The sequence below is a fragment of the Dermochelys coriacea genome, chromosome 2, assembly GCF_009764565.3.
Source record: "Dermochelys coriacea isolate rDerCor1 chromosome 2, rDerCor1.pri.v4, whole genome shotgun sequence".
NCBI classification, from domain to species: domain Eukaryota; kingdom Metazoa; phylum Chordata; order Testudines; family Dermochelyidae; genus Dermochelys; species Dermochelys coriacea.
Window position 1 is genome coordinate 188,029,639 of NC_050069.1, and position 25,679 is coordinate 188,055,317.

Genomic DNA, 25,679 nt, shown 5'->3' on the forward strand with positions numbered 1-25,679 from the left:
AATAACTTCAGCCAGTGCTTCTGCTTTTATGAGTGTATGGCTAATAGTCTTTAAATATGTACTTATTTCATGGAAAGAATTTGCGCACACTTCAATATAGATAAGGGGGAAAGTGCTTCAGTGTAAGATTTGGTGGTTACTATGATGTAGCTTTTCATAATTCTAGGCACATAGAAAAGCTGTTCTTGCAGTATGTAGAAGAGTCATGGCTTTAAAATACAGGCCAACATTAAAGGATTTTGAAATGAGCAGAAAGAGTCCATATTTCTTTTGCGAATAAGTCCTTTATTTTGGTATCCATAGGGATGGCTATTCTCTTCTCCAAATCCTTTCTCCACAGTAGAAATCAGGAGGGACATGGTGACTTATCTGAATGTTAAGAGGCTGAAAAGCTTTAGAAGTGTCATTGTAATTTGTTATAGAATGCATGCAGAATAGAAGCATAGATTTGGAGTTATTATGGCTCACTATCACAAAAGGGAGATTATTAGGTTTCTTACAAATTTTCAACCGCCAGAACTGAGGAAGTTTCAAAACTATTCCCAGTTTTTGCTCCTGAACCAGATGTGGTAGCGTAGGCAAGCAAGCCTCGTTTTTATTCGCTCACTAGCTTGGTCAGGAAATTTTTGACTAAACGTTTTTCATTAGAAAAATTGGATTCATCTAAACCAAAAGTTTTCGCAGGAATATATCAGTTTTAACTAAACTGTAATTGGAAAAGGTTTCTCAGGTCCAGCATGGAATTTGGGGGGGGTAGGAGGGAGAAGGAGAGAGCTTCATCCCAGAATAGCTTGGTGGTCAGGGAACTCACCTGGATCTAGTCCCTGATCTGAAACGGGCAGATCAGGGATTTGATCCCCTGCCTGATTCAAACTAGGAACTTGAACCTGAATCTCCCATATCCTAGTCAAGTATCCTGACCTCCAGTCTACAGGCTATTCTGGGGCGGAGCGCTCTCTCTCTCTGAATTTTTTCATCAATTTTTTAAAGATCTCAAGTTCTGATGCAGGGTGAGATTTTTTTTAAATCACAAAAATGTTCATGAAATGGGAAAACCTTTTCCCACCAAGCTCTATCACATCTGCCCTTCTCACAATCTCTGAGTTATGATACAGAAATTTAAAGCATTATATGTACCATAAACCTACAGCTGCAATCATGGTAGCTCCGTGATACTCTCAGCACTAGAATTCATGGTGCTAACTTGCAAGAGCTTGATACTTTCATAAAAGTGGTAATGAGACCTGATGGCATGGGGGCTAGCGAGCACATGCTTCTAGTGCACAACCCTAACTTAATTAGCATGGTGCTAAAATGTATTCCAGAGCCATCTCTGCTAGGAATCCCAATGTTGCTGACACTGCCACAGATACACTGGTGGTAATGGTGTTAGGAATTTTCATAAACATTCCCTAGTGTGGGAGAGGAAATCTTGGAGAGGAAAAAGTGGAACCACTCAAGTGCAGTCTCATCCAGTCCAGTCAATGGCTGCAGGCAAGTCGCTGCTGTTGTGGTCAGTGGTATTGATGGCTGCTGACAGATGTAAAAGAAAAAAAAGTCAAAGTGGATGGCTGACTTCTGCTCACGGCTAGATCATCATCTGCTAATGCTACTAATTCATTTTCCATGCTATACTTCAACTGAAAGGTGCATTGAAAAGGGTCAAGGAAATCAGTCCAGATGGTACAAAAGTAATTTTGTCGCAAGCTTTTCAATCACTTTTTCCATAAAGGAAAGCTTAGAAACAGAGCGGTAGTTGGGAAGATTGTCAACTTGAAGACATGGTATCTTGAATATTAATTTAATAACTGTTCATTTAAGGAAAGCAAACATTTGAATGCTGTCCTAAGCTAGGAGCAATCCCAACTAATAATGGGCATCCCACCCTCTCTCCTCTCCCGTATACATGAACTTGATTTTACCCATCATGAAGATCATGTGTACATGTCAGAGATTGAAGGCCAAACCTTCCAACACTCCAGAACATTAGTGGACAAATCTCAATGAAACTCAGCAAGAGAAGATGTAGCATTTTCCTCTTTCTGACATAATTCTAATACCATGGATGCAAACAGTGCAGTTTTCATGCTATTGATCCATAATGTAGAAGAAACTTTCATAGCGGGAAGAAATGTGAAAGTTGTTTTTGAGTAAATTCATGGATTTACCAGGTTGCCCACTGCCAAGCACAGTTCTGCTAATCAGGACTTCACAGACATCCTGCAATTGAACAAAGTGCTTTCTTGGCAGCCACAGAGTAGAGACTCAAAAGCCCTCTATTTCACAATCAAACAGATTTGGGCACAGTGGCTGCCACTTTGACATTGGCCCCATATATCTCATCTGTTGTAGATCATGTGTATACCAAGGTGATCTGTGAGGATGTCATACAGAAAACAGATTTTTGGCCAACTCTGTCAGGGCATATTTCAGTCTTAGTATTATTTGTATACTAACAGAGTATCTGTATTACAATAGCTCTCAGAGACCCCATTCAGACTTGGGGCATCATTGTGCTAGGCACTGTGCAAACACATAGTAAGAGAAAGCTGCTGCCTTGAATCTAGTTGAAGCCGAGACACACAGAAAAAGGCCACTTATCTGCTATACATGCATTCTCTTGTTATTTGCAGCACTGCAACTAATATAATTAATCTATGGCTGGACTTTGAAGTGCAAGAATTCAGCGAACAAACTTTACCACTTTTATTTAGTTTCCACTCTGCATTAAGAGGTTATAGGTATACTCTACCAGATGTTTTTCAGTGATGACATATAAGTGGACTAGAATATAAATAGACCTGTTTGGTGCTATTCCATTTAGCATTGTAGGCATCTCCCTGAACACTTGAGACTGATGGGAACATTTAGTGAAACTCTTGGGTCATGTATTGTACGGTGGGCTTGGTCATAGCATAGAATCTGTGGAGATAATTGACAAAAAGGATATAACTGGCAAAACCATACAGATAGTATCCTCAAAGGAAAACACAATTTCTTCTCAAATGACTTGTGTTGGAGAAAAATTGTCGATTGTCATTTGACTCATATATGCAAAGGAATCCCAGACACGCTGAAGAAAACAGGTCTTACGATTACATTCTTTTGAGATCACTACTTTTTCTTAGTGTGTTTTTATTTTGGTGCGTGAGAGGAGTCCCACAGAAATTCCAAGTGATTAATACTATACAAGCTGACTAGAGTTGTGTCAGGAGTGAATTACCCCATCTGAATCTAGTAGCCAGTTAAAAAATTTCTCCCCTTGATTCCATTTTTGAAAATCATGGCTTAAGTCAGTTGGCGTTGCTGGGTGCCCAGCACTTCTGATAATCAGGCCACTTATTTAGGTACCTAAGTTAGCCTTAGAAGGCCAACTTTGGGCTTCCAAGTTTCAAAGTCTTGGTCTTAGGAAGCAACAAATTACCTCAATTACATACAAAGTTCTAGAGTGTAAACTCCTTGTCTCCTACTTTGTATGGGATTTGGCCCTCCCATTTTAGTAACTGAAAAACGTTATTACAAGGAGAGGGGGGAAACCGTCACATTTGCAGCCATGCAAAACTTTGTCACATCAAAATATACCAGTCACTTTGCTACATGTGATCTGACTTGATGTACGTAGGAGAGACATAAAATAAAATAAACTAATGTGACAGTACACAACCAAATAAGTCAGATCAATTTGTGAAAAAAACACATGGGAGTTGATTCAGACCCACTGGTGCAAACATTGCTTTTCTTTCCTGGGGCTACTGCTGGTGGAGGTCAGCTTTAAGTTACAGCTGGGGATTTGTAGAGTTCTTTCCACATGATACCCGTTTTTGGGACTGTGCCGGTCTGCCATGGGCTACCCACAATCACCCTCTGAGCAGACTTTCTGCTGCTAGTCCTGCACCTTGCTTACGCATGTGACAGGGGTGCCAAGCAAGGACCCATTAGCTTGTGGTCTTATAATAAAATATGATCATAAAAGGGGCTGATAATGGCTTGCATCATCTTCTTGATCTTTTGGGACCTGATCCAAAGCCCGCTGAAGTCTCTGGGAGTCTTTCCATTCAGTGGGCTTTGGAACAATCTAGTCAAAAGTTTATATTTTTTTCCATTCAGAGCACAGATGCTAAATCCGGTTTCTATGTTGATTTTGGGGAGAAGATGTGAACTTTACATGATCTTTTGGCTTGTTGTCCTCCTAGTTCTTACTCTTACATGTTCCAGTATGATGGCACTTTCGCTATTTATTTATTTATTTATTGGAGTTAATGAGGCTTTAGACCAAGCCAAACATTCAACTTTGAATGTTTCCCAATAAAGTTTTCCACCCATTCTTCTTTGCTTACCATGATTCTTTGTACAGACTTTGTCCAATGAGCTCTTTTCTGTAAATGTTTGTGTAGTGATGTATGTTTATGAAAAATAAATTTAAAAAAAATCTTAAAGAGAAAAAGAGAGCTCTCCATGCCCTGTAATATCTTAACTAACTATTCTTTCCATAGTGGGTTATTTATAAATCCATGTAAATATTAAACACTTTAAAAACCATTGCCTCATATGTTGTTCTATAATACTGTAGATGGCCTTTCAAAATGTATTCAGTACATTTGTTAAAATATATAATCTGCTATTTTGATATGGTAACCAAGCAGCTTACTATTGTAATCAGAACGACTTTTAGCTACATTTCCAGTACTTATTTTGCCATAAAACCAGACTTGTTCAAGCTAAAACCAAGAAACAGTGTTCAAAAACAAAAATATTTTGCTATAAGGCTTTTGATTTAAAAGAGCCCAGTAGATATAATTTTTCTGAAAGACCAGGGAGAGTTATTCGTTTTCATTTGATGTAGACTCATTTTAAGCATTCTGAAATGTTACTCATTTATCCTCTTTAGACTCCTGAGGACCCAGTCCCTGGAATGGTATTACAATAACGTGAAAAGTCGCTTCAAGCGTTTTGGTAGTGCCAAAGTCCTGAAGAATTTATACAGAAAACATAGACTGGAGAGTGGAGCTTGTTCTGAAATAATAGGTACAGTACAGTTTTAATTTCTTATAGGCTCATCCACATTTACTCACATAATGGACCCAATCAGAGTTCTGAAAGGTTTTTTTGGGGGGGAAGGAAAATTAAAATTTTTCAGAAGAATTACAGCGGGGGACTATAAGGAGTTAATTATCTAGAGAGTTGGGCTAGGTTTGAGCTATTTAACTAAGCAAAGTTTAGATAATCTATAAGGCAAAATTCTGCTCTCAGATCTACAAAGAAAATCTCAGCTCTGTTTCTGCTCTCCATGAGTTAGGGCTCCAAAAGTTCTGTGTAGATAATGAATGAGAACAGAATTTTGGAGCTGAGGTTTTCCATTGCACTTAAGGCAAAATTTGACTAATGAAGGCCAAATCCTGCTGTCCATATCGCAATTGGCATTTTGCCTGTTTGCCATAGAATTTGGCCCCAGGTGAATTGCAGCTGTGACTTGCATTTTAAGTTTCTCAAGTAACTAGGGAAGAAATGTGATCAATTTAATATCAATGTCAGCCTTCTAGAATGAGCTTGGTTTCAGAGTAGCAGCCGTGTTAGTCTGTATTCGCAAAAAGAAAAGGAGTACTTGTGGCACCTTAGAGACTAACAAATTTATTAGAGCATAAGCTTTCGTGAGCTACAGCTCACTTCATCGGATGCATTTGGTGGAAAAAACAGAGGAGAGATTTATATACACACACACAGAGAACATGAAACAATGGGTTTATCATACACACTGTAAGGAGAGTGATCACTTAAGATAAGCCATCACCCACAGCAGGGGGGGGAAGGAGGAAAACCTTTCATGGTGACAAGCAGGTAGGCTAATTCCAGCAGTTAACAAGAATATCAGAGGAACAGTGGGGGGTGGGGTGGGAGGGAGAAATACCATGGGGAAATAGTTTTACTTTGTGTAATGACTCATCCATTCCCAGTCTCTATTCAAGCCTAAGTTAATTGTATCCAGTTTGCAAATTAATTCCAATTCAACAGTCTCTCGTTGGAGTCTGTTTTTGAAGCTTTTTTGTTGAAGTATAGCCACTCTTAGGTCTGTGATCGAGTGACCAGAGAGATTGAAGTGTTCTCCAACTGGTTTTTGAATGTTATAATTCTTGACGTCTGATTTGTGTCCATTCATTCTTTTACGTAGAGACTGTCCAGTTTGGCCAATGTACATGGCAGAGGGGCATTGCTGGCACATGATGGCATATATCACATTGGTAGATGCGCAGGTGAACGAGCCTCTGATAGTGTGGCTGATGTGATTAGGCCCTATGATGGTATCCCCTGAATAGATATGTGGACAGAGTTGGCAACGGGCTTTGTTGCAAGGATAGGTTCCTGGGTTAGTGGTTCTGGACTACAAGCCGTCAGGAACAGTATCCCCGATACTGTCACGGCTAACCTGGTGGCAGAACTTTGTGACTTTGTCCTGACCCATAACTATTTCACATTTGGTGACAATGTATACCTTCAAATCAGCGGCACTGCGATGGGTACCCGCATGGCCCCACAGTATGCCAACATTTTTATGGCTGACTTAGAACAACGCTTCCTCAGCTCTCGTCCCCTAATGCCCCTACTCTACTTGCGCTACATTGATGACATCTTCATCATCTGGACCCATGGAAAAGAACCTCTTGAGGAATTCCACCATGATTTCAACAATTTCCATCCCACCATCAACCTCAGCCTGGACCAGTCCACACAAGAGATCCACTTCCTGGACACTACGGTGCTAATAAGCGATGGTCACATAAACACCACCCTATATCGGAAACCTACTGACCGCTATTCCTACCTACATGCCTCTAGCTTTCATCCAGATCATACCACTCGATCCATTGTCTACAGCCAAGCGCTACGATATAACTGCATTTGCTCCAACCCCTCAGACAGAGACAAACACCTACAAGATCTCTATCATGCATTCCTACAACTACAATACCCACCTGCTGAAGTGAAGAAACAGATGGACAGAGCCAGAAGAGTACCCAGAAGTCACCTACTACAGGACAGGCCCAACAAAGAAAAGAACAGAACGCCACTAGCCATCACCTTCAGCCCCCAACTAAAACCTCTCCAACGCATCATCAAGGATCTACAACCTATCCTGAAGGACGAGCCATCGCTCTCTCAGATCTTGGGAGACAGACCAGTCCTTGCTTATAGACAGCCCCCCAATCTGAAGCAAATACTCACCAGCAACCACACACCACACAACAGAACCACTAACCCAGGAACCTATCCTTGCAACAAAGCCCGTTGCCAACTCTGTCCACATATCTATTCAGGGGATACCATCATAGGGCCTAATCACATCAGCCACACTATCAGAGGCTCGTTCACCTGCGCATCTACCAATGTGATATATGCCATCATGTGCCAGCAATGCCCCTCTGCCATGTACATTGGCCAAACTGGACAGTCTCTACGTAAAAGAATGAATGGACACAAATCAGACGTCAAGAATTATAACATTCAAAAACCAGTTGGAGAACACTTCAATCTCTCTGGTCACTCGATCACAGACCTAAGAGTGGCTATCCTTCAACAAAAAAGGTTCAAAAACAGACTCCAACAAGAGACTGTTGAATTGGAATTAATTTGCAAACTGGATACAATTAACTTAGGCTTGAATAGAGACTGGAAATGGATGAGTCATTACACAAAGTAAAACTATTTCCCCATGGTATTTCTCCCTCCCACCCCACCCCCCCACTGTTCCTCTGATATTCTTGTTAACTGCTGGAATTAGCCTACCTGCTTGTCACCATGAAAGGTTTTCCTCCTTCCCCCCCCTGCTGTTGGTGATGGCTTATCTTAAGTGATCACTCTCCTTACAGTGTGTATGATAAACCCATTGTTTCATGTTCTCTGTGTGTGTGTATATAAATCTCTCCTCTGTTTTTTCCACCAAATGCATCCGATGAAGTGAGCTGTAGCTCACGAAAGCTTATGCTCTAATAAATTTGTTAGTCTCTAAGGTGCCACAAGTACTCCATTTCTTTTTTCTAGAATGAGCTGTAATTCTTTCCTAACTACGGAGAGATGATGCATCCCCCCATAAAACTAGTAATTGAAGGTATTCAATGAGTTTGGGGACAGTGCTTTCTTGCTGTCATGCTGGCATATTTACTGTAATTGAATAGCAAATGATTCAGAAGCAGAACCAGTCGAATCTTTCTGAGATGACTTGCCTCCGCTGGGCCAAATTCATCCCTAGTGTAATTCGATTGAAATCTGTACAGAGTTTGTGTTTTCTACAGGGTTTATGTTTTCTATAAAGTCTTTCTTTTGTTTTTTCCCAAAGATAAGATAAGCACTTGGAAAACAAAAATAATAGCAAGGCTGTGTGCACCTGGATGAAGGCAACTCTAAGTGGCTCTTTTAATATTACTTAGAAGTACGTGGCAAGCCTGTAGGTAGAACAGGAGAATGCAGGCCTAAAAGATTCCATTTCAATAGGTTGCTTTTTTTTCTTATCAAATTTAAAAAAAAACCTTCAAAAATGGAAATGAAAAAATAAAGGTGGGGATGCTACATTTAGTGGGTGCGATGCAAATGGAACAAAATAATTAATTTAAAAACATGCAGAAAATAAAAAAAGTCAGGACACTGATCCTGCAAAACCTTATGCACTGAGGCATTCCTTATTCTTTAAAGTAATCTCATTGAATTATGCCTTTAAATGAGACTGCTCACGTGAGTAATAACATGCAGGATACGTAAGTAAGGATGTGCAGGATATAGGAGACCTTTCTGAAGAAGGCCTCAGCATCTAAATGTCATTGCTAATTTTCTTTTTCTATTTTCAGTGTGATGGTAAGATAACGCTCTTGTTTCATTAGAAGATAAATACAGGTTTAAATGTCTGTTTGTTTTATTTATACTGTAGTGGCCTTTAAAATCCAGGATCTGTTTCAAGCCCCAAATGTCATGTTAAAAGCAAGTTCACTGCACTAGCTTTCATTTGACAAGTTCTGCATTTGAGCAACTTCTTCCTCTCTCTCTCTCCAGCAGTTTTCTCCATCCATAATTTACAAGCCCCGTTTGAGAAATCTTTCATATAAAAGAAATAACATTTTTGTATAGCAGCTGAAATTCAAACAGTAATTTTCAGACTACTCCTCTATAGTGGTTAGAAACACCACTACTTTTTGCAAGAGTACTTTAACCTAATAATATATTGAATATTTATAGACAATATGCGTTGTGCTGTCTTTTTGAGTAGAAGGAAGCTTTTTTGAAGGAAGCGTAGAAAATGAAGGAAGCATTTGTGGCAGTGACTCTACGTTCTACAGACAGACAGAAGGTAACTCTACTTAAAATTCATTTGCTGAGCTGTTACTGATCGAGTTATTCGACAAATAGCCTACAATGCTGGAGGGTCTCCAAGTCGCATTGGTCCCTGGTGATGAAAAGTTTATAGGATCACTAATCTTTTAGCTAAAATCTTTAGGGAATTATTAGAGCTACTGTGGTTTACAGGGCACATGCTAGACTTTATCTGTTTTGCATCATGGCTATTATGCATTCAGTTCAGTAAGGTTTCCTTAATATTGTACATATCATGTTCAGAGTTTGTTCTTTCTCACACATGATTTTCCCCTACTGCTCATACACACTTGTTTTTCATATAGGTCTCAGCTTTGTTAAATTCTGTTACAAACATTCCTCTCATCATAACTACCCAAGTAAAGTAAGCTCATTGTTAGTCTCCCTACATGGACTTTGTAGAAATATTGTGTTTTTCTATTTAAAATGGTAAGTTACGTATTATTTAAGTTGAGAAAATTAGTGGCCTCTGTCAATACTGTATTTTTAGGGAAATCTCTGGCAGTTCGGATTACGGGGGTGTGAATAGCAGTGCACATCGAAGTGCTGCATGATAACTCCCAGGATGCTGCAGGCATGAACACAAGGTTCCTACGTTGCATTAATGTAGCCCTGTTTGAAGAGGACTACGTTAATGCAAACTAGAAATGTTTTAGCTCATTTAGTTTAACTTTTAGTTCAATTCCACATGGGGGATTTACAGTGCAGCACTTTGGTGAGCGCTGCTGTCACACCCCCGTAATCTGAACTGCAGGGCACTACGGACGTGCCATAGATGCAGAATATAGAAATGGATACAAACCATTTGACATTTTTGCTGTCTATTGAGATGTTTATGCCATCGCCATGGTTCTGAGAACCAAAGTGCATGTGTAATGACACTGGGAAAGGTAGAAGAAAGAGATCCTGGAAGCCAAATTTGGGCTGCTTGGTAAGAGATTTAAGTCCAGGACCTCCATGGTAGCCTTCTCTGAAATGTTTCCTATTCCATGCACAAGGACAGGCAGACAGGCAGAACTGCAGGGTATCAATGCGTGGATAAGAGGATGATGTTTGGAGAAGGGATTTAGGTTTATTAGGAACTGGGGAACCTTTGGGGAAAGGAGGAGCCTGTATAGGAAGGATGGGCTCCAGCTAAATCAAAATGGAACCAGATTGCTGGCACGTAAAATTAAAAGGTTATAAAGAAGTTTTTAAAGTAAGGCTGGGGGGGAGTCGACACGTGCGGAGGAGCACACAATTGAGACAGAGACGTCTCTTGGGGATACTCCATAGCCTAGTAAAGAGGAGAGGCTAGAAGTTGATAAAGTACCGTCAGGAAATGAAGACAAACAGTCAAACAAAAAAGATTCCTATTCAATTACATCACATGAAGGCAGACAACTAAATACTTAAAAATTTTATCAGTGCTTTTATACAAATGCAAGAAGTCTAAATACTAAGATGGGTGAACTTGAGTGCCTGATATTAAATGAGGATATTTATATAATAGGCATCACAGAAACTTGCTAGAACTATGAAAAGCAATGGGACACAGTAATACACATACAAAATATATAGCAATGACTGAGCAGGTTGTGCTGGGGGTGGGGGGGGAGGTGGTATTATATGCGAAAAAAAGCATAGAGTCAAATATAGTAAAAGTCTTAAATGACTCAAACTGTAACATGGAATTTCCATGGATCGAAATTCCACACTTGAAAAATAGGAGTATAGCAGTAGGAATGAACTACTGACCAGGATGGTGATGGTGGACTGTGAAATACTCAGGGAGATTAGACAGGTTACAAAAATAGAAATCTCAGTAATAATGGGGGATTTCAAATGTCCCTATATTGACTGGGAACATGTCTCCTCAGGATATGACACAGAGATAAAATGTCTAGACACCATTAATGACTGCTTCTTGGAGCAGCTAGTCCTGGAACCCACAAGGAGAGAGGCAGTTCTTGAGTAGGCCTAAGTTGAGCATAGGATCTGGTCCAAGACGTGAATATAGCTGAACCACGTGGTAAAAGCGACCATAATGTGATTGATTAAATTTAACATCCTTTTGGAGGAAAAAAATCAATGAAGCATTTAACTTCAGAAATGGGAACTACACAAAAATGAGGAAGCTAGTTAAACAGAAATTAAAAGGAACAGTCACGAGTGAAATGCCTGCAAGCATTCAAAAATTGAAAGTCAAATCCTACTGAGGAAAATAGAATAGAACATATACACTGGCAAGTCAAGTGTAAAAGTATAATTAGGCAGGCCAAAAAAGAATTTGAAGAGCAACTAGCAAAAGACAGAAAAACTAACAGCAAAAAAAATTTTAAGTACTTCAGAAGCAATAAGCCTCCCTGTCAGTGGGGCCATTGGACGACTGAGGTTCTAAAGGAGCACTCAGAGAAGGCAAGGCCATTGCAGAGAAGCTAAATGAATTCTTTGCATTAGTCTTCACTGCAGAGGATGTGAAGGAGATTGCCACACCTGAGCCATTTTTTGTAGGTAACAAATCTGAGGAACTGTCCCAGATTGAGGCGTTAATAGAGGAGGTTTTGAAACACACTGATAAATTCAATACTAAGAAGTCACCAGGACCAGATGGTATTCACTCAAGAGTTCTGAAGGAATTCAAATATGAAATTGCAAAATTATTGACCGTTGTATTTAACCTATCCCTTAAATCAGCCACTATACTGATGACTGTAGGATATCTAATGTAATGCTGATTTAAAAAAAAAAAAAAAAGGCTCCAGAGGTGATCCTGGCAACTACAGGCCAGTAAGCCGAATTTTAGTACCAGGGAAATTGGTTGAAACTATAACAAAAAACAGAATGATCAGATGCATAGATGAACACAGTAGAGTCAACACACCTTTTGTAAAGGGAAATCATGCCCCACCAATCTATTAGAATTCTTTGATGTGGTCAACAAGCATGTGAATAAGGGTGATCTAGTTGATATTGTGTACCTGGACTTTCAGAAAGCTTTTGACAACGTCCCTCACCAAAGGCTCTTAAGCAAAGTGAACAGTCAAGTGATAAGAGGGAAGGTCCTCTCATGGATCCAGTAACTGGTTAAAATATAGAAAACAAGAGTAGGAATAAATGGTCAGTTTTCACAGTGGAGAGAGGTAAATAACAGGACCCCCAAAGATCTGTACTAGGACCAGTGCAGGTCAACATATTCATAAACGATCTGGAAAAATGAGTAAACAGTGAGTTGACAAAGTTTCCAGACAACGTACAATTACTCAAGATAGTTAAGTCAAAAGCAGACTGAAGAGTTACAAAATGATCTTACAAAACTGGGTGACTGGGCAACAAAATGGCAGATGAAATTCAATGTTGATAAATGCAAAGTAATGCACTTTGGAAAATGTAATACCAACTATACATATAAAATGATGGGGTTTAAATTAGCTCTTGCCACTCAAGAAACAGATTTTGAAATCATTGTGGATAGCTCTCTGAAAACATCCACTCAATGTGCAACAGCACTCAAAAAAACTAACAATGTTCGGAACCATTAGGAAACGAATAGATAATAATACATAAAATGTCATAATGCTGCTATATAAATCCATGGTAAGCCTACATCTTGAATACTGCGTGCAGTTCGGGTTGCCCTATCTCAAAAATGTATATGAGAATTGGAAAAAGTACAGAGGAAGGCAACACAAATGATAAGGGGTATGGAACAGCTTCTCTATGAGGAGAGATTAAGAAGAGTTGGACTGTTCAGTTTAGAAAAGATTAGACTAAGAAGGGATATGATAGAGGTTGATGAAATCATGTATAGTGTGGAGAAAGTGAATAAGAAAGTGTTGTTTATCTCTTCTCATAACATAAGAACCAGGGGCACTCAATGAAATTAATAGGCAGCAGATTTAAAACAAACATAAGGAAGGAAGTACTTCTTCACAGAACATAGTCAGCCTCTGGAAGTTCGTGGAGGATAGGTCTGTTAATGGCCATTAGCCAACCTGGTCAGAGATGCAACTTCATGCTCTGAGTGTCCCTGAACTTCTGATTGCTAGAAGCTGGAAGTAGACAATGGGGGATGGCTTTTGATAATTGCCCTGTTCTGTTCATTCCCTCAGAACCATCTGGCACCAGCCACTGTTGGAAGACAAGATTCTGGGCTAGATGGACCCAGTATGGCCATTTTTATGTTCCTATGCATCTTGATCAGCTTGGGATTGGTGTCTGGCTCTGCGTCTCTGCAGTAGACTATACCAAAATCCTAGATCTAAGAATGACTGAAGCTGAAGAATCTTGGTCTGAATTTTGCAGCTGAGCATAAATGTGGGTATTTTGTTTGCTTTTTGACTAGGACATAGTATGATGGACACCCTAGCTGTAGCCTTACGTGTGGCAGAAGAAGCAGTAGAAGAAGCCATTTCCAAGGCAGAGACATATGGAGAAAGCCTGGTAAAAAAATTTAATTAACATTCAGCTGGCTTATATTGATCAGTTTTTTCTTTATTCAAGTAATAGTGGAAAGGTGAGTGAAAATCAAAGAAAACATAATGCAGTGATGAATTATCCTACTGCATTAGCTAAAAGAATTGTGTGCTGTTTCTCTGAAAGTTATTATCAAGATAGCACGCATGTTCCACTTCAGAAATACAGGATATTCCAATTAATTAGAGTTACTTACATTCAGTTCCTTCTACATGTTACTCATTTTTCTTTTTATATTGATCTTGTAAAAATACCACTTAAATGTGACTCTGGAGTATTTATAAATTGTATCTTTGTGCAGGACAAACAGAACGAGGCTTGTTATTTACGGGAACATAAGGAGGAGCTGATTGAAGAGCTTGCCACTACCATAGTGCAGAAGGTATGCGATGCAGCTTTGCTGTTGCAAATTGTATTTGGAATATTAAATGGCTAGAAGACAGCTCTGTTGTCTATCAAGGTTTGATTTAACTCATGGAAGATGATGCATATCAGAGAAGGATTGAACGTGTATGTGTGGGATGACAAGAATATCCAGGAGAGGAGCAGCTCAATGGAAAATATCCTGCCTCCTGCTGCAGCAGCTCCTGGGAAATTGGTCAGAAGGCTTTAAAACCTATCCAGGAGAATCAAACCTGGACCATCCCAAACAAATTGGAACTGTAGGCAAGTTTTTCCAAAGCCGCCTGACAATTAGATCTGTTTCACTATAGAATAATTTCCCAAAGATCATTACAAATCAGACAGGGAAAAGTGCATACATACATTACGTAGAGCTGTGCGAGTAATCAAGGGGAAAAATTGTTCTGAAGCGATCTGAAACGAAAAATTTTCTTGGCAAAACAAAGCCGCAAAAATTTCATTTGGGGGTCAAATGAAACATTTTGTTTTGATTTTAGGCACTTTTAACTGCTTTTTAAAATTAAAACAAAAGAAATTGGAAACGTCATTGGAAGAAGGGGGGGGGAAGCGTGTTCTCCTCAATAGCCTTGTGGCTAGAGCACCTGGAAGGTTGTAGACTGGGGAACAGTTACCTACTCTGCCTGTGTCCCAGGGGCTTCCGTATTGCAGATGAGTGCCCTAACCACTGGGCTATTGAGTAACAGGTCACCACCTCCTCCTCTTGCTGTTTTACGAATAGCACCTAAGTGCCTTTGTGAATCTAGCCTGAAAAAAAAACTTCTGGCTGAATGTCTTCGGTGAATTTGTGTCAAAAATATTTCACTGAGCTTAAGAATTACAGAGAACAATCCTACACTGGCAGGGAGCTGGACTAGATAATCTACTCAATCTTTTTTTGTCGGCAGATGGAGTAGATTTTCAAAGGTACATTTTCAAACACTTAGGGGGGAAATGAAGGTAGCTATAAAAATATATGTAACAAATGAACAAAAGAGGAAGTTCACAGTAATGAATATAAATCAGAAACTAGCAATTACAGACAATTAATAGGGAAAGCAAAAGGACACAAGGGAAAATCAGTAGCTAGCAGAGTTAAGGGCCAAAAAAAGGGATTTTTAAAGTATATAAAGAACAAAAGGAATACTAACTATGGTATTGATCCATGACTAAATGAAAACGGTAGAATTGTCAATAATAATGCAGAACAGGCCAAAGTGTTCAATGAATATTTCTGTTCTGTATTGGGGGGGAAAACAGATGATTTGATCATATCAGATGATGGTGAAACACTTTCCATTCCATTCCACTCAGGAAGATGTTAAACAGCAGCTACTAAAACTGAGCATTTTTAAATCAGTAGGTCCAGACAACTTACCAAGAGTTATAAAAGGGGGGGTCGAACAGATCGTTTAGTATTAATGTTGATTTTCAATACTCGTAGAACACTGGGGAAGTTCTAGGAGTCTAAAAGAAAGCTAATGTGCCAATATTTTAAAATAGTAAACATGACTATAGTCATTATAGTTCTCAAAAAGAAAAGGAGTACTTGTGGCACCTTAGAGACTAACAAATTTATTAGAGCATAAGCTTTCATGAGCTACAGCTCACTTCATCGGATGCATTGCTTATGCTCTAATAAATTTGTTAGTCTCTAAGGTGCCACAAGTACTCCTTTTCTTTTTGCGAATACAGACTAACACGGCTGCTACTCTGAAACCTGTCATTATAGTTCTGTTAGCCTCATATCAACCACAAACAAGATAATGGAGTAGATGACACAAGACTTGATTAAAGGAGGGTAAAATAATTAATTCCAATCAACATGGGTTTATAGAAAATAGAACCTGTCAAACTAACTTGAAATTTTTTTTGGCAAGTTTGGTTGATAAAGGTGATAGGGTTGATATAATATACTTAGGCTTCTCTAAGGCATTTTGCGTGGTACCATATAACATTTTGATTAAAGAACTAGAACAATATATAATTAACATGGCACATATTAAATCAATTAAAAACTGGCTAACTGATAGGTCTCAACATGTAATTGTAAACGGGGAATCATCATTAAGTAGATGTATTTCTAGTGGGGTCACGCAGTTCTTGGCCCCATACTAGTTGACGTTAGTATTAATGACCTGGAAGAAAACATAGAATCATCACTGATAAAATTTTCAGATGACACAAAAATTGGGGGAGTGGTAAATAACGTAGAGGAAAAGTCACCAATACAGAGCAATCCGGATCACTTGATAAACTGGATGCAAGCAAACACTATGCGTTTTAATATGGCTAAATGAAAATGTATACATTTAAGAACAAAGAACATAGGCCATACTTACAGGATGGGGGACTGTATTCTGAGAAGCAGTGACTTTGAAAAAGATTTGAGGGTCATGGTGTATAATCAGCTGAATATGAGCTCCCAGTCCAATGCTGTGCCCAAAAGGGCTAATGCATTCATTGGATGAATAAACAGAGGAATCTCAAATAGGAGTAGAGAGATTATTTTATGTCTGTATTTGGCACTGGTGTGACCACTCCTGGAATTCTGTGTCCAGTTCTGGTATCTGCAATTCAAAAAAGATGTTGAAAAGTTGGAGATGGTTCAGAAAAGTGCCACAAGAATGATTAAAGAAATTGAAACTCTGCCTTATAGTGTTAGGCCTTGTCTACACTGGCAAGTTTCTGAGCAGTAAAGCAGCTTTCTGCGGTGTAACTCCCGAGGTGTACACACTGCCAAGCCACTTAGTGCGCAGAAACTGTGCAGTTGTAGCGCTGTAAAAAAAAACCACCCCGACGAGAGGAGTACGGCTTTCTGAGCTGGGGCTACAGCGCAGTGGTGCCAGTGTAGACACCGTGGGGATTAAACCACTGTGATTTGCCTCCGGGAGGTGTCTCACAGTGCCTGTTCTTGCCTCTCTGGTCATCGGTTTGAACTTCACTGCCCTGCCCTCGGGTGACCAACCATCAGCCCCACCCCATACATTCCTTGGTGATTTTGAAAATGCCCTTCCTGTTTGCTCAGTGGCGCGTGCAGTGTTCTCAGCATATCTTTCCAGGTGGCCATGCCTGCTCCACACACCAGGCGATCCCCTGCTTGGAGCAATGCTGAGCTGCTGGACCTCATCGGCATTTGGGGAGAAGAGGCTGTCCAGTCCCAGCTGCGTTCCTGCTATAGGAATTATGATACCTACGGATGGATTTCACAATGCATGACAGAAAGGAGTCATGACTGGGACACATTGCAGTGCAGGGTCAAAGTGAAGGAGCTGCGGAATGCCTACCACAAGGTGTGAGAGGCAAACGGCCATTCCAGTGTTGCGCCCATGAGCTGCTGGCTCTACTAAGAGCTGGATGTGATACTCGGTGGCGACCCCACCTCCACTGTGAAGGCCACTGTGGATACTTCGGTTGCTCATGGACCAGTCGAGAGTGCACTGAGCCAAGAAGAGGAAATCTTGGATGAGGATGTGGAGTGGGAGGGGGACCCAGAGTCAGAGGACAACTCGGAGGTCAGAGATGCATGCAGCCAGGAGCTCTTCTCTACCCTGGAGGAGGTTAGCCAGTCTCAGCTGTTGGATCTTGGTGAAGCACAAACAGGACAGGAGGCCCCTGGTAAGTGACTTTGATTCTGGGAAGCACTGAAGTGAGTTGAAGGGATGGCAGGTTTGTATAATTTTTGGTGGTGCCCAGAACCGGTCCAAGTCCCGCCCACCCACCCGCTCCCCCCCCCCATACACACACCCCCGCCTAAGGCTCTGGGAGGGAGTTTGGGTGTGGGAGGGGTTTGGGGTGCCGGTTCTGGGAGGAAGTTTGGGTGCGGGCTCTGGGATGGAGTTTGGGTGCCAGGTACAGGCTCTGGGCTGGGCAGGAGATTGGGTTGCAGGCTCTGGGAGAGAGTTTGGGTGCGGGCTCTGGGCTGGGACAGGGGATTGGGATGCAAGAGGGGGTGTGGGCTCTGGGAGGGGGTTTGGGTGCTGGGTGCAGGCTCTGGGCTTGGACAGAGTATTGAGCTGTGGGAGAGGATGCAGGACATGGGGCTGGGCCAAGGATGAGGAGTTTGGGGTGCAGCAGGCAGGTGGGGGGCCAGAGAGGAGGACTTCCCCCAGCCATCTCCCCACCGGCAGCAGCGAGCTGAGGGGGTGGGGGACCGTCTCCCTGGCCACCACAGCACGACACTCAGCCAAGCCCCCCCGGCTCCTGCTCAAGAGGTCCAGCCAGGATAAACCCACCGTCAAAGTCGCCTGCTGCGGGGGGGCTGCCATGCGCCACCTCCCTCCTCAGGCACAGCAGTGGCCTCAGCCTGCCCCTGGCGCCACTCTGTTGTAAGTGGGAGTGGCCGGCGAAGGAGCACAGTGCGAAGCTGCAGGGGGCAGCCAGGGATGCTCGGGGGAGGCACACGGGAGCGGCAGGTGGGGCCGGGGGAGAGACCGGGCCCAGAACATTGGTGGAGTCGGGCCCCCCGGGACCAGAATTTGTTGGAGCCCGGGCACCATGGGCCCATATAACTCGCCACCCCGGCGAGTTGTTGGGGGCAGGAGAGTTGCAGAAAGCAGGTTTGTGTCTGTATGATGTACGTAGCACCACCTAGTCTGAGCGGCAGAACAGGGTGTTGATTGACTCACTCACTTCACAGGAATCTGCCCCAGAGATCTCCACGAAACTCTCATGGAGATACTGGGCAATCTGCTGCTCCAGGTTCTTTGGCAGAGCTGCTTTGTTTCTTGCCCCGTTAAGGGTAACTTTCCCGCGCCACTCTGCCGTCACGGGGTGGATGGTCCATTGCTGCACTCAGGCAAGCTGCATAAGGGCCAGGGTGGAAGCCGCAGTCTTGGAGAAGACCCTCCCTTGAGTCCCTGCTCACCCTCAGCAGCAAGATATCTTCCATAATGAACACAGCCTGTGGAAAATGTGGGAACAATAATTATTATAAGACCCTACCCTATAGTGCTGGCTCTCCCCAAGAGCCATGTGCCCAGTATACAGTACGGTCCTGGAACACTGATTGCCCCTGCGGTTACTCGCCATTTTGGGGGTCTTGTGGCTCAGTGTGCTTGTCTGGTGTCAGCCAGTTAGTGACAGGTATGTGAATAGTGGCTGCATTTTAAATAACTGAATCAGTGTTGTCCATGTGTTGCAAACATACTGCTTCTATAAAATGTTGCATTTTGGCTTTATAGATATGGCCTTGGAAGCCCAGCCTCCCTCTTTATCACCAGCTGAATGGCTGCGCAGAATTAGAAAGCAGCCATGAAAAACTAAAGAGGACTTTCTTCATGACGTCATGATGCATTCCGCGGCTGAAAAACAAGAATTGAAGGAGTGGCAGGACAGAGAGAAGAGGGACCAAAAGGAGAATGTGGCACACCAGAATGAAGCCATGGAGCGGCTCTTAAAGGTTATGGAGCGCCAAGCAGACACACTCCAGGCGCTACTAGCACTACAAACCAAGCAGCTCCGCACCTGCAGCCGCTGTCGCAAAACTCTTTCCCATGCACCCCCCAGACACCGCCAACACACTTTTATCAACCTCCTGGCTCCAGTCTGTACCCGCAGCATTCCACTCCTCCCCATCACAGTACAGCCCTGCGGACTCCCAGTACGCACTGCACTCAACACCTGTCCCTCTGCAGTTTTGCCCTGCTGAAATATAGTACACACTGCACTGTACTCCAAAGGACAAGGTTGCATATGATATCTGGCATACACAAATCTTTAATTGCCCCAGGACCCCACCTTCTCCTGGGACCTTCCTTTCCCCCACCCCTTGCAGTGCTGATGTGTTTTTTTTGTTTGTCTCTGTCCTCCGGTTGTTGTTTTTTAATAAAAGAATTGTTTTGATTTGAAAGCAATCTTTATTCCATTAATTGAAAGAAAAAAGAGCCCTGCAAAGCAACAGGCAATTTTCTTAAACCTTCATAGTGCATTGTCTGCACCAATCACAATCACCTCTTAACATTACAAGCACTGCACTCCGGAGCATAGCAACAAACATTCCTGGCTTTCAGCTTCAAATTGCTGCCTCAAGGCATCCCTGATCCTTATGGCTCGGCACTGTGCCCCTCCAGTAGCCCTGGTCTCTGGCTGTTCAAATCAGCCTCCAGGTACTGAGCCTCAGCAGTCCAGCCCTGAGTGAAGCTTTCACCCTTCCCTTCACAAATATTATGGAGCGTATGGCACACGGCTATAAGCTTAGGAATATGGTCATCAGCTTGGTCCAGCCTCCCATATAGGTAGCACCAGCGGGCCTTTAAAGAGCTAAAAGCACACTCAACAGTCACTTGTTCAGCCTGTTGAACCACTCCTTGCTGCTATCAAGGTTCCCTGTGTATGGCTTCATAAGCCACGCTTTAAGGGGTAAGCAGGGTCTCCCAGGATCACAATGGGCATTTTGACTTCCCCTATGGTGATCTTCTCGTCCAGGAAGAAGGTCCCTGCTTGCAGCTTCCTGAACAGGCCAGTGTTCCAAAATATGTGTTCGTCATGCACCTTTCTGGACCAGCCTGCGTTAATGTCCATGAAATGCCCACGGTGATCCACAAGCTCCTGGAGAACCATAGAGAAATACCCCTTCTGATTAATGTATTCGATAGCTAGGTGGTCTGGTGCCAGAATTGGAATATGCGTGCCATCTATCACCCCTCCGCAGTTAGGGAAGCCCATTTGTGCAAAAGCCATCCAGAATGTCACACACATTGCCCAGAGTCAGTCTTTCAGGGCAGGATGTGATTAATGGCCCTGCACACTTCCGTCAACATGAGTCCAACGGTCGACTTTCCCACTCTGAACTGGTTAGCAACCGATCGGTAGCAGTCTGGAGTAGCCAGCTTCCACATTGCAATTGCCACACACTTCTCCCACGACAGGGCAGTTCTCCTTCTCATGTCCTTGCGCCGCGGGGCTGGGGCAAGCTCATCACACAGTCCCATGAATGTGACTTTCCTCATCTGAAAGTTTTGCAGCCACTGCTCATCATCCCAGACGTGCATGACAATGTGATCCCGCCACTCAGTGCTTGTTTCCTGAGCCCAAAAGCAGCGTTCCACTGTGGTCAGCACCTCCATGAAAGCCACAAGCAATCTGGTGTCATAGCTACTACATATGGCAAGATCAATGTCTCACTCCTCTTGCCTTTGTAGTTTAAGGAATAACTCCACTGCCACGCGTGACATGTTAGTGACAGCAAGCAGCATGCTGGTCAACAGTGCGGGATCAATTCCTGCAGCTTGAAAAGGCAGAGCGTGCAGTACACAAACTGTTGAAAGATGGTGCCGAATGCAGACAGAAGCACAGGGATTGCTGGGATGTGAAGCAATGCATCACGGGGTATTGGGACAGGACCCAGGATGCCCCTTGACCCCCTCTGCCTTCCCACAACTCTTAGTGACAGAAGAGGAAGAGATGCTCTGTGGGATAGCTGCTCAGAGTGCAGCTCCAAATACCACTGCAAGTGCCGTAAGTGTGAACACACTATTGCGCAGGCAGCTAACAGTGTAAACACACAACAGTGGTTTCCCTTCAGCGCTCTCTGAGTGGCGATGTAGCTGCCAGTGATGTAACTCTGCCAGTGTAAACATACCCTTAGACTCAAGGAGATCAATTGGTTTCACTTAACGAAGAGAAGGTTAAGGGATGACTTGATTATAGTCTTTAAGAACATCCATGGGGAACAAATATTAGAAAATGGGCTCATCAATCTAGCAGACAAAGTTATAACATAATCCAATTGCTGGAAGATGAAACTATGCAAATTCGGACCAGAAATAAGGTGTACATTTTTAACAGTGAAGGTAATTAACCACTGGAACAATTTACCAAGGGTTGAAGTGGTTTTTCATTAGTGGCAATTTTTATATCGAGATGGGATGTTGTTCTAAAACATATGCTCTTGTTCAAACAGGAATAAATTCAGGGAAGTTCAATGGCCTGTGTTATGCAGGAACTCAGACTAGATGATCACAGTAGTCCCTTCCAGCCTGAGAATCTATGAATCTTAGAAAATGGTGCTTAAGCACCTAACTCCCTTTAAAAGTCAATAGGAGTTAGGTGTGCTTTTGAAATCTAGCCCATATCCTTTATTCTATGATTCCATACCAATATTCATCTACTTATGTATTCTTATTCTTAGAAAATGTATACTTGGCTACCAGATATAGATCATATTGTAAGTACCATTGGTGGGGTATAGATTTCCATATTGTTTTAATTCAGTTCTGGTGTTCCTACAGATATTAGATAATGACTTTATTATCTTGCAAACCTCTGACTTCAGATAAGAAGAAATGAGTGCAGGTTGTGAAAATCAGACTTGAATTAGCTGGGCCGAAGCTAAAGGAAACTCTATTCCATGCTGTTCATCTTGACACAGCCAATGCATTTTGAGCCATATGGCTCTGGCAGGACTTTCCAGTAACCTTTTTTTTTTTTTTTTAATTTCAACCCTACAGATTATAAGAAAGCAAAAAAGTAAAGCTGAGCAGGCGGAGGCTGATTTTGATTGGCCACAGTCCAGAAGCAGCGGTCTGGCCTCTGTTGCTGTTTCAGATCAGAGCATGCTGACTTTTCCAGGCAGTCGCAGGGGATCCTACACATTATGGGTGAGTGACCAAACTCAACCATCTAAATTTTCTGCTGCGAGAAATTGGAAAATAGAGATAGTAGAGATGGGTGTGCTGACTAGACGGTTAAATGCAAATATGCAAAGCGTGAGCGTTAAATCCAAAGAGTAAATGTTGTTTGCATACCACAATCTGATGAGCAGGTGAGATGTAGGGCCCTTGGCTATTCCTCTCACACTACCTCTCTCTTCCAACACGCTCTATGCCAGCTTTATGTCAGTGAAGCTTTCCTCTCTGCAAGAGGAATGTTCTCATGGCCATTTTTGTTAAGTTTTCATCCACTTGTCACTGACGTAGCAGAGCACAGAATTCAGCCCAGGGAGTTTTTTCATTATCATTAATCATCACAGCAAACAGTGGGGGAACAGATGATGTTGTGCCTGGATGGTAAATGTTGAGGATCATTTTGAAAATCCCCACTCTGGCATGGCTGCCCCCCCTTTTCTTTCACGGGGTGAACAGGGACTATGTTCTAAAGTATCCCTTGAACTGAGAGAAATGAATAAGTTTCAAGCCAGTCTTTTCCAATGTATATACTACTACTTCATCCACTGAAGTCAATAGGATCCTTTCCAGTGATTCCACTGTGCTCTGGATCAGCCATACCAGGGGTGGGTGATTTAAACCATAATGTTGGGACTCTGTCTACACACACTGAGGTGTGCAGAAAGGTACAGACACAACTTTATGCCTACATTTTTTTCATTGCAGACCTTGAGCTTCTTTTTTGCAGTGAAGACCTCCTACTATATTGGGGAATTTGGGGGGGGGGGGAATGTGCAAATTCTTAATGTTCACCATTAAGTAAAAACTTGTGTTTGTTAGTTTCAGTGGAAACAAGATTGGATCCTTGGTGCTTTTTTTCTCTAAAATAATTTTTGAAGCTTGGTTCGCTATATTTTGATTCTGTTAAATGTTGTTTCTTGTTTTGTGAGCTGTTAACACAAGTCTAAATGTTGATTTTTATTTTGTTTCCTAGCTCTCTAAACAAATAAACTAAACACAGCTGTAGAGTACTGTGTAGGTCCCATGTTATATTACAAGAGTGTTTTTGTCCCCTCCTTTTGCGTATTTTCTCAGCAAAACATCATTAGCACCAGCTAGGCAGTGAAGAAAATCTACACAGGCTACAACAGTAAGATTTCAGTTACAGCAGTAAGGGAAAGTGGGTGAAAATAAGCATCAGTAGTTTCTTTGGATTGGATGTTTTATGTTGAGAGATTCATTTCTCTTTTTAGACTCCCTTGTCACGCTTCCCAGGTGTATCTTGGGTTGTGAGGCATCTCACTAGTGAAAACAAGTAAACGTTTTTATTTAAAGTATAGAGGTTCAAGTGATAACAAGTAGACAAATTGGAAACAAATGGTTACATATAGAATAAAATCATAACACACGTTATAGAACTAGACTTACTTAGCTACTTACCTGTCTTACAGAGCAGTGCTCACCTGAAGTCTTTCCACCTTTTTACAGCCATGTTTGGCAGTGACTCTCCATTCATAAGACAAGTCACTCTGTCAGCTGTCTTCTCAGTGAAAGGTCCCAGGTGCCTGTTTGCACTCCAGATATATTAGAACAATCCACTGTCCTTATTCATAAAGTGGTTATTTCCTGTATACTCCTTCCTTGTAGATTTCACAAATACTTTATCAGCATATGGCTCAGGCTGCAAATAGGCATATAGTGGGACACACAATGACCAGACGGAGCGATAAGTGTCTGTGACCACCTGCCTGAAAGGAACTTTCTGAGACATGCCACCTTCTGGATACTGCCTTAACATAATTTTCAGTATGGGCACATAACTTCATAATAATTAATCTGTACAGACATTTCTCAACGGTTATGATGACCAGTGAGCTACTGGCTGTTGGTAGAGACCTCACACCATCCTTTAATGGCTCATGGTGCATATATCTGACCCAGGGGATCCCTGTGAAGCTGTATGTATGTATCCTTCTGCCCTGTTCCTCCGTCACACCCCTCATATGATTCTACAAGCATATCAGACACCGTGATATCCAACTATTGGACAGCTTGTTTGTGAAACCATGTTGGGGGCTGAAAAAAAAAATCCCCCACTGAGTCAATGAGAGTTTTGCCTCGGGGACTGTAGAGTCAGGACCTAAAGGAATGCTCTGTTCAAATCTTCAGGTATTATTTTAAAAGTTTTCAATAGCAAACTGAATCCTGCTGTTCCTTTTTATTTAGAGAACTCAACATGCAATCAATACACGTCGGGATTCAGTACAGAAATAGCAAACAAGTTCATATCCCTATTTTTGTAATTGCACTTCAGTGAAACTCTTCTTTGTTTTCAGTTGTACTAGACTTGATGGAGAAATCTGGACAGACACAACTGGTCATGTTACAGTTGGTTCCTTTATAATAACCAGCTACAAATCTTTAACTGCCATCAGTTTGTATTGGATATTTAGACATGTTGGGTGCCATATAAGAATTTGAATACAACAGAATTAAGCCTATCCGTCTGGATTCCATTGAAACTCTAATCTACCCTCAAATCAGCAAAATGTAGCTCGAGTTCCCAGTAAATACTTGTGGAACCTGTTGCCACAACGTGCCTCACGTGGAGCAAGCAGAGAGCAGTCAGTGACCAATTGATTCTGAATAACAGCTGTGAAATAAACCATTTTCTAATTTCTCTCTGCTTTTGCTTGGCAAAGATATGAGCTGCAGAGGAGACCTGCATCTGTCTGTAGACTCAAGAAGACTGAACTGCATTCATTTACGAGTTCTCCTTTGAGAAGATTATCTTAATTGACTAGAAACTAGATACTAGAAACTTAATTTTTTGTTCTTAAGTGAAAGCATAAGTTCTACAGAAAT

The 25,679-nt window shown here is 42.0% G+C and overlaps 1 protein-coding gene across 11 annotated transcripts in view; it reads left to right on the forward strand.

Annotated features, from left to right (window-relative positions):
* Positions 1-25,679, forward strand: part of LOC119851994 (myosin VIIA and Rab interacting protein) — a 371,019-nt gene that overhangs the window by 272,985 nt on the left and 72,355 nt on the right. For all 11 annotated transcript variants that reach the window (XM_038392707.2, XM_038392709.2, XM_043508865.1 and 8 more), the window contains 5 exons: positions 4,889-5,025; positions 9,251-9,331; positions 13,679-13,776; positions 14,111-14,191; positions 22,659-22,808. In XM_038392707.2, the coding sequence (XP_038248635.1) occupies positions 4,889-5,025; positions 9,251-9,331; positions 13,679-13,776; positions 14,111-14,191; positions 22,659-22,808 (547 nt within the window). The remainder of the gene's footprint in view (positions 1-4,888; positions 5,026-9,250; positions 9,332-13,678; positions 13,777-14,110; positions 14,192-22,658; positions 22,809-25,679) is intronic.